The 10,246-nt window shown below is 38.9% G+C and overlaps 1 protein-coding gene across 2 annotated transcripts in view; it reads left to right on the top strand.

The window, feature by feature from the left end:
* Positions 1–10,246, top strand: part of LOC311291327 (putative oxidoreductase ZK1290.5) — a 14,202-nt gene continuing 3,956 nt past the window's right edge. The window contains exons 1-7 of one of the 2 annotated variants that reach the window (XM_084410288.1): positions 3–614; positions 7,440–7,688; positions 8,253–8,354; positions 8,437–8,528; positions 9,149–9,331; positions 9,702–9,761; positions 9,931–10,055. In XM_084410288.1, coding sequence (XP_084266414.1) covers positions 527–614; positions 7,440–7,688; positions 8,253–8,354; positions 8,437–8,528; positions 9,149–9,331; positions 9,702–9,761; positions 9,931–10,026 — 870 coding nt within the window. In that variant the 5' untranslated portion in view covers positions 3–526 and the 3' untranslated portion in view covers positions 10,027–10,055. Of the gene's footprint in view, positions 615–7,439; positions 7,689–8,252; positions 8,355–8,436; positions 8,529–9,148; positions 9,332–9,701; positions 9,762–9,930; positions 10,056–10,246 lie in introns of both variants that reach the window. The other variant, XM_084410287.1, reaches the window with a different exon arrangement.

Raw genomic sequence — 10,246 nt, forward strand, 5'->3', positions numbered from 1 at the left:
ATATGTATATGTATGTAATTCATTGACAATGTTCTTATGTTATTTAGCATAAAAAAAGAGGTTGGTGTTGGCCACGAAGTTTTATTAATACGGGTGTTTTTATTTTATTTTATATAATTCCATGTATCCCATTTCAGGTTGTTAGAGCCATTTATCTTTTAAAAACATAAAGCCATTTAGAAACAACATATTATTTGCATTTACAATAACTATAATTTTCTTGTCCGAATGATCCGCTAGAGTCACTGATTCGGTAAGTTTAGCAAATGATTCATGTTCATTCGGTTCATTAAAAGATTCGAATTGTTCAACGGAACAATTTCGTTCACGACGCTAATTTCTTTAAAGTAGAGATAGGTGAGGCATTTTACATGTTTTATTCTGTGAGTTTACAGAGACATTTACAGAAACGCTCGCGTTCTTTCCTGCAGAGAGCGGTAGTTAGTGAGAAACTAGGGTTTCCTTCTCTGATACACATCGAATCGTGTTGTGTCCATAGAAGTGCACATGAGCTTTAGTCTAAAATATGGTGACAATTCCCAGCAGCTGCACAGCGCTGTCCTGTCCTACGGTTGGGCTGTCGAATGGACTGAACATTCCCATTCTGGGTTTAGGTGAGAACAAGCGCCTTTATGACATCCGAATGCAACAACATGTGATATAAATGATAGAAGAGTGTTTCTACTCACTGCTTGTTTATCTGAATGGGCCAGTCTGACTCAGTCATAATTTTGGGTACCATATAAAGTCATATTTATGAGATGAAAAGTTGAAATTGTGACATAAAAGGTAGAAATGATGTAATAGAAATAACTATTTCCTAATTATAACAGTCATCGTTTAGACTTTGTTTGTATCATAGTTATTTGTCTTTATTCTTTTCAATATAATTATGACTTAGTATTATTTAGGGAAAGTTAGGCTTTTTTTTTTGCCAATCTGCAAAAAAAATTCTTAACAATAGCTTTTTTTACCATGTGTTCCTATAGGTGTCTAGTAACACCTCCCAATTTATCCACGGCCAAATCCTCAGGGAAACGCCTGGAGAGTCAATCAAAGTTGGGGTGCCCAGACGGCCTGGGTAAAAATAATGATTTTTTTTATTGATTTTTTTTTACCAATATTACCTTTTGAGATGTCTAATTAGGGTTTTTTAGGGGTGCTGAATCTATCCCAGCCATTAGTTTTGAGTAAAAATGACTCCAAGTCCAAACAAAAACCACATAAAAATGGTTTTCTTGAACAATTACATAACAAAACTTACTAAATCAGTTTAAAATTTAACAAACCTTTTATTTATCTCCCTCACTCCGGTTATCATCTGGCTGGTTGATGTTCTGGCAAGAGTTACCATGACAGTTCCCACAAACAGAAATACGCTTGACGCCTTGCTTTTTACAGCAGCACCTGAGAGTGTCACAGTCCCCTGCACAGTTGCAGCTGACAAACTTCAGAAGGTAGTGCAGTGCAATGGGATCTGTTGTAGGGACTGGTGCATAACCTTGTTCTCCTTGTTTCCATCCATACTCAAGAACATCCAGTGATGGACTTTGTAGCAGTAGCCGATCTCTGGTCTGGAGATATGCCCGCAGAGAGTGCTGTGCTGCAGCTCCTGTAGTCGGAGGAAGTTTCCCACCGACCTTAGGGGTTGGCTATATAACATCCAGGTGAGTCAACCACTTCCTCTTGCCTTTCTCACCTCATCTGAGAGGAAGTGGTTGGCTCACCTGGATGTTATATAGCCAACCCCTAAGGTCAGTCACCTGACATTGTTGATATTAGGTCTTGAGCAGAGGTGGACAGCAACAAAGTACATTTACTTGAGTACTGTACTTGAGTACTGTACTTTAGTACACTTTTTTGAGTATCTGTACTTTACTTGAGTATTATTTTTTTATGGAAACTTTTTACTTCACTACATTTGAAAGACAAATATCATACTTTTTACTCCACGACATTTCTGTCAAGGTCCTTGAGTAGAAAGTAAGGGGATGATTTTGGTTGCAAGGGTTGCATTTTGGTTGGAAATGAAAGTCGGGTTGACGTCAGAACTCGACTGATGTTGGTTTCTGACGTCAACCCGTCTGTCCAACGTTGGAGATTAACGTCAATCTGCCGTTGGATTCTGACATCAACTTGATTTTCATTTTCAACGTTGGGTTTGGCCAAGCAGCCATTTGGGTGTCCGAAACCATTGTGGACGTCATTGAGTGCACTTATTCAATCTCACATTCAATCCCACTACTGGAACTGTGTTCTAGAAATAAATGTGATATTGATATGAGGGTAGGCAGGCATAGATTCAGAGGCATAAGGTACTGTAAGTATTACATGCAACACTAATAAAACAATGCATTGACATTGACTTTTTACTTATAGTACTTAAGTAATTTTAAAGACAAGAACTTCTGTACTTTTACTTCAGTAAAAATCAGTCTTTACAACTTTTACTTGTAACCGAGTAATATTTGACCAGTAGTATCTGTACTTTTACTCAAGTAAGGAAGTTGTGTACTTTGTCCACCTCTGCCTCTCGAGGATAGGTGGAAGAATGGCGTCATTCAAGGGAAGACCGTGGTGACGGTCTGAGTGAGGTCGAAAAAGATCCGCAGTGAACCAAAGACAGTCTCAAAAACGCGGTTTGAAATCGCTGGTGTTTCTGACGTCACAAACTACCTTAAAGACACATCTTACGATGTCGGTATCTTAGAGATACCGTAAATACCTGATCTTCCTACTAAGCTTCTCTGGCTGCGATACCGTATCAGCAATTTCTGGGTTTAGCAAACCAACTTTGCTCACCAAGCTCTGCAAGACTGACAAAGCAGAGGGGGCCATGGATGTGTTCAATGACATCAGAGCCAAGAAAAGTGACATCATCAAAGCTGGCTGCGAACTGTTCAAGCTCACATTCTGCGGAAATCCACCAGAAGATTTGGAAGACTTAAGATTTGATATCTTCAGCAAGCGGGCCGCAGCCGGGAGCATCGAGCCTGAGAAACTGCCTCCGACTACAGGAGCTGCAGCACAGCACTCTCTGCGGGCATATCTCCAGACCAGAGATCGGCTACTGCTACAAAGTCCATCACTGGATGTCCTTGAGTATGGATGGAAACAAGGAGAACAAGGTTATGCACCAGTCCCTACAACAGATCCCATTGCACTGCACTACCTTCTGAAGTTTGTCAGCTGCAACTGTGCAGGGGACTGTGACACTCTCAGGTGCTGCTGTAAAAAGCAAGGCGTCAAGCGTATTTCTGTTTGTGGGAACTGTCATTGTAACTCTTGCCAGAACATCAACCAGCCAGATGATAACCGGAGTGAGGGAGATGTAGGGGAGTTGGATGAGGTTTGTTAAATTTCAAACTGATTTAGTAAGTTTTGTTTTGTAATTGTTCAATAAAACCATTTTTATGTGGTTTTTGTTTGGACTTGGAGTCATTTTTACTCAAAACTAATGGCTGGGATAGATTCAGCACCCCTAATAACCCCTAGTTAGACATCTCAAAAGGTAATATTGGTAAAAAATAAAAATAAAAAAAATCATTATTTTTACCCAGGCCGTCTGGGCACCCCAACTTTGATTGACTCTCCAGGCGTTTCCCAGAGGATTTGGCCATGGATAAATTGGGAGGTGTTACTAGACACCTATAGGAACACATGGTTAAAAAAAGCTATTGCTAAGAATTTTCTTTTGCAGATTGGCAAAAAAAAAAGCCTAACTTTCCCTAACTATATGTCATAGCTATTTAGCCAGTTATGACTAAGCTTATCATAATTTTGACTTTATCTCATAATTTCATAATGACATAAATAGTCATAATTATGACTTAGAAAGTCTTAATTTCGACATTGCGTTTCATAATTATGACTTGCCATGTCATAATTATGACTTTTTATGTCATAATTAAGATTTATCAAACAAGCAAAATGGGTTTCCAAAGACTCGTGGGTAATTTACAGCCGTTTGTTAGGGCAGGGTCATTCCTACAGTTTGGTGGTTTAGTGGTAAAACAAGTCTCCTATTTTTAATCCTTGTTCCTTGTCCACTGTGAGAGATGCTGATGCTATGATTCTGACGCGTACCATAAATAGATCCAGAGAGGCGTGTTGATGTTCCAAACAAATAACTGAAGTTTATTAAATCAAAAATAAAGATGCATTGTAACATAAAACAAAACAAACAACTTTTAGGCCGCTTGCAGGTTTGTTGCACCATGCCACCCTAGCTCCATGTGTACGGTCAAAAGACTGTGTGCTCTTGCACCAGCGCCCCCTTCCTGTCAGGGGTGGCCTATCCTTTATACAATTTTTCACCTCTCACCTATAGAGGGCACACACTCAGAGAAATAAACACAATTAACAATACACAACAAACTGATATTTAAATGAACAAATTTATACAAATTAAATAAGGTGGTAAGTATGGCTCCTACAGGTGGATTTTGAATATTATGTACCCTGTGATGGATTTTTTAATGAATAAAATAGTAAACTAACCATGTTTCTAACATCTAACCTTATTTCTCTTTTTAGGCCTAACATGCTACTTTGAAACACAATGTACTAAAACGTTCTGTTCTTTGTTTTTGAATGTTGCCATACCCCTTTTACTTTGGGTGTGTGTGTAAAAATACCAAATAAGGGAAATGAAACTAGACAGATGACTAGGCTTGAAACCTGGTGATTAAAAAGTAATCATTAAAACAGAATTTGCTCCTTACTAGTAACAGAAGGGTTTGCATACGAAGAACCATATACATTATATATATATATATATATATATATATATATATATGTATATATGTGTGTGTATATACAGTGAGGAAAATAAGTATTTGAACACCCTGCTATTTTGCAAGTTCTCCCACTTAGAAATCATGGAGGGGTCTGAAATTGTCATCGTAGGTGCATGTCCACTGTGAGAGACATAATCTAAAAAAAAAAATCCAGAAATCACAATGTATGATTTTTTAAAACTATTTATTTGTATGATACAGCTGCAAATAAGTATTTGAACACCTGAGAAAATCAATGTTAATATTTGGTACAGTAGCCTTTGTTTGCAATTACAGAGGTCAAACGTTTCCTGTAGTTTTTCACCAGGTTTGCACACACTGCAAGAGGGATTTTGGCCCACTCCTCCACACAGATCTTCTCTAGATCAGTCAGGTTTCTGGGGTGTCGCTGAGAAACACGGAGTTTGAGCTCCCTCCAAAGATTCTCTATTGGGTTTAGGTCTGGAGACTGGCTAGGCCACGCCAGAACCTTGATATGCTTCTTACAGAGCCACTCCTTGGTTATCCTGGCTGTGTGCTTCGGGTCATTGTCATGTTGGAAGACCCAGCCTCGACCCATCTTCAATGCTCTAACTGAGGGAAGGAGGTTGTTCCCCAAAATCTCGCAATACATGGCCCCGGTCATCCTCTCCTTAATACAGTGCAGTCGCCCTGTCCCATGTGCAGAAAAACACCCCCAAAGCATGATGCTACCACCCCCATGCTTCACAGTAGGGATGGTGTTCTTGGGATGGTACTCATCATTCTTCTTCCTCCAAACACGTTTAGTGGAATTATGACCAAAAAGTTCTATTTTGGTCTCATCTGACCACATGACTTTCTCCCATGACTCCTCTGGATCATCCAAATGGTCATTGGCAAACTTAAGACGGGCCTTGACAAGTGCTGGTTTAAGCAGGGGAACCTTCCGTGCCATGCATGATTTCAAACCATGACGTCTTAGTGTATTACCAACAGTAACCTTGGAAACGGTGGTCCCAGCTCTTTTCAGGTCATTGACCAGCTCCTCCCGTGTAGTTCTGGGCTGATTTCTCACCTTTCTTAGGATCATTGAGACCCCACGAGGTGAGATCTTGCATGGAGACCCAGTCCGAGGGAGATTGACAGTCATGTTTAGCTTCTTCCATTTTCTAATGATTGCTCCAACAGTGGACCTTTTTTCACCAAGCTGCTTGGCAATTTCCCCGTAGCCCTTTCCAGCCTTGTGGAGGTGTACAATTTTGTCTCTAGTGTCTTTGGACAGCTCTTTGGTCTTGGCCATGTTAGTAGATTCTTACTGATTGTATGGGGTGGACAGGTGTCTTTATGCAGCTAACGACCTCAAACAGGTGCATCTAATTTAGGATAATAAATGGAGTGGAGGTGGACATTTTAAAGGCAGACTAACAGGTCTTTGAGGGTCAGAATTCTAGCTGATAGACAGGTGTTCAAATACTTATTTGCAGCTGTATCATACAAATAAATAGTTAAAAAATCATATATTGTGATTTCTGGATTTTTTTTTTTAGATTATGTCTCTCACAGTGGACATGCACCTACGATGACAATTTCAGACCCCTCCATGATTTCCAAGTGGGAGAACTTGCAAAATAGCAGGGTGTTCAAATACTTATTTTCCTCACTGTATATATGTGTGTAAAATCATTAAATTAGTTTGAGTCCCTCAAACTCCAGTCCACCCTGTTACATTAGTGCTTTTTACCTTTTATAATCTTAAGTGTATGCCCTAAATCACATGACTTGCTTGAAGTGACATAATTTCTTGGAGGGAAACCAACTCCAAAAACAAAGTAAGAATCAGTCATACACTTTTCTCTCTTTTTCATAATTTTAGAAGATTTATCTAATGACATAAAATAGCATTTCTCAATGGGGGCATTCGGAGAACATCAGGGGCAATATTTTCCAAAGGGGGGATTTGAGGTGTTTGTGGGGGGTGTTTGTTAAAGGTGAGTTTACGACGTCAAAGATTTACGAGCTGAAACTTGAAACTACTTGCAAAAAACAACATCGTCTACACCGGCACATCCTTGGACACATTAAAGCGAACATTTCAAATCCATTTGTCCTGTTGTCGGTAGCGGACCTAGATAATGGGTAGGGTAGCGCTGGCCCAATAAATGCTGAGAAACACTGCCGTAAAACATAACATGTCCACCCTGTTATTTCTAATTATACTGAACATGAAAATGTTTCTTTATTTATTTTTTAAAATAGATTTTATCTGTTAAAGTTCTAAATGTCAATCTTCTGTTAGCATGTTGTTCTTTCCCAGCTAGTAATGGGCTTTATTAGTTTAAAACAACTACCCTGTTACACTCTGCATTGTAAATATGTCATGAAATTTGAAATATGTGGTCTGGATTATTAGGTTATACTTGTCTGAGCTTGACCAGTGTGTTTGTATGATAGACAGACATTAGACTAAAGACAAAAAAAAAAAAAGTAATTTTACATTTTTATGTTCTCAACAGAAATGCCAGTCTAATGCCAGTTTTTTGTTAGTGACGCCAAAATTGGCAACATGTACACTTTACCAGTAATGATTTGTGTATATTTGAGCAGTGTCAAATGTCTTTATTGTCACTACACATACACAAGCGTAACAGTTTTGAATTTTTGTCGTCTCTCATTCATCAGGGACATCTCATCATGGAGGCTACAGTCATGAGGCGGTGCTTTATGCTCTACAGGAGTGCGGGATAAGACATATAGACACGGCCAAGCGTTACGGCTGTGAAGAGGCTTTGGGGAAAGCTGTGGCTGACAGTGCTGTTCCACGAGAGGAGCTCTGGCTCACCACCAAACTATGGCCTGGAGATTACGGCTACCAGAGCGCCAAACAAGCCTGCCGGGACTCGTGTGCCAGGCTGGGGGTGGATTACTTGGGTAAAAGAGTGACATTTTAAAGGGATAGTTCACCCAAAAATGAAAATTAGCCCATGATTTACTCACCCTTAAGTCATCCTAGGTGTATATGACTTTCTTCTTTCAGACGAATACAATCAGAGTTATATTAAAAAATGAGCTGGCTCTTCCGAGCTTTATAATGGCAGTGAATGGCTGTCCATCAAAGTGCATCCATCCATGATAAAAGTGCTTCACACGGCTCCAGGGTGTTAATAAAGGCCTTCTGAAGTGAAGCGATGTGTTCGTGTAAGAAAAATATCCATATTTAAAACTTCATAAAGTAAAATAATAGAAACAGCCATTCACTGCCATTATAAAGCTTGGAAGAGCCAGGACATTTTTTAATATAACTCAAATTGTATTTGTCTGAAAGAATAATGTCATATACACCTAGGATGGTTTGAGGGTGAGTAAATCATGGGCTAATTTAAATTTTTGGGTGAACTATCCCTTTAAAGTCCAAACTGGACCTCAATGCTAGATTTCTTTGTAAACAACCATTGAACGTCTTGTAATGGCTTTTGAAACAACTTTTTTACACAGACCTGTATCTGATGCACTGGCCTGACTGCATGGTTCCAGGTCTCTCCAGTCGCGAGGTTCGAGCCGAGACGTGGAGAGCTCTGGAGGAGCTTTATGATGAAGGTTTGTGCTCTTTTTGGCTCATTCTACTGCGTAGAAATGACAGTAACTCAGACAGTTTGTTGATCATGCTTCCTTGTTGCAGGTTTGTGTCGTGCCATTGGAGTGAGTAACTTTCTCATCCGTCACTTGAACGAGTTGAAGGATCGCGGTGGAATTGTGCCTCATGTTAACCAGGTGTGACTGAACGAATGGCTTTTGACGCAACTCTTAAAACGTAAAAACGAGAACTGCATCAGCTGATGATGATGATAATGAACTTTGTTTAGAAAGCATGAAGTGCAAAAAAAGCAGCTGAGATTGTTATAAATAAAATGGGAAAACTACTGTACACCTTTAAAAAAAAAAAAATTTAAATGAAAATGTGTAGCAACCTCATTTCGCTTTATGTATAAAGAATTTTGCAGTTTACAAAATAATGCTTATCTTTATTCTCCATGATAACAAAATCTGTTATTAAAGCTTTTTAGAGCTTTAATACACTCAGTAGCATCCTTCATAAACTTCTGTACACAAAGCAAACAGTTTATTTTTATTTATTTTTATTCAAATGTAATTGCAGAAAAGAAGGTTATATATATACATAATAATCGATGCATGAGGGCAACAAAGGCTATCCCATCTGGTCCGAGCCAACAGAAGGTCTACTGTGGCACAAGTCACACAATTTTAATGATGAAAAGTAATAAACAAAAGAAAACTATACGAGAGATTAATGCAGAATTATTAAACCAGACTCTATTTTGTACAAGGTGCCCCTTATGCAGCTGAATGACTTGAGTTTGATTTACTCTTAGGTGGAGTTTCATCCCTTCCAGCAGCCTCTGGAGCTGGTTGAATATTGTCAAAAGGAGAATATTGTTTTTGAAGGCTACTGTCCTTTGGCCAAAGGTCAAGCCCTCACTCACCCAGCAATCATGAAGCTCGCCCATAAGTACGGCCACAGCGCGTCACAAATATGCATCCGCTGGAGTATTCAGGTACAGTTTGCTTTTCAAAAGATCCTCAAATGCAGTTTATAGGGATCACTCTAAATGCAATATTCTGCCATCATCCACTCCCAAACCTGTAAAGGTTAAATCACGGTTTCCTATTATTTCCACATATGTTACTCTCCGTATGAAGATAGGCTCAAAGCTGGTCATGTATTGTAGACCGTAACATTATGAAACAATATAGTTTCATAATATTTGTGAAATATCTGTCTGTGACAGTAATGTAATGATCATCTCCCAACTCTTGAGTTTTGTTTGAGATATAATTTTTTCTTTTCCAGAATGTCATGCAAATATAATTCAGAAGTAGCTGTTATAATGTTATTCATTAACTTTGTTCTACATTTCTTTTCAGAATGGAGTTGTCACAATTCCAAAGTCCACCAAACCAGACAGGATCAATGAAAACTGCCAAGTAAGTTAAAATCTGGATCTTACAGCTGAAATTTAAAAACAAATCATTATTATTATTTATTATACATTCTCAGTTCTCTTTGAATACTTTTTGCCACTAACTGAACTATCAATAGTTTCTCTTTGAGATCATCCTTTTTAAACCGCACTCATAATGTTGTGCCGCGCAGGTGTTTGGGTTCAGGTTGGATGATTCAGACATGGCAGCTCTGAGTTTGTTGCATGATGGGAGACATGTGAGCTGGGACCCAACCCATGTGGAATGACCAAATCTCCAAGAAAACCACCTGTTCAGGTGAGCTTGGAAAACAGTGAGAGGCTCAGTCAGTCTAGTTTGTGATTTAACAAAAATCCCAAATGGTATTGTATCGTAAAGTAATTATGTACATTATTAAGGATGATCTCAAAGACAGTTTCATTGTTTAGGTTGAGTTGTGTGTGTGTTTTTAACCTGATACTCATATTAGCTTCATAATTACTTAACAG

The sequence above is a fragment of the Rutilus rutilus genome (assembly GCF_951802725.1).
Source record: "Rutilus rutilus genome assembly, chromosome: 6".
In the NCBI taxonomy this organism is placed as follows: Eukaryota; Metazoa; Chordata; class Actinopteri; order Cypriniformes; family Leuciscidae; genus Rutilus; species Rutilus rutilus.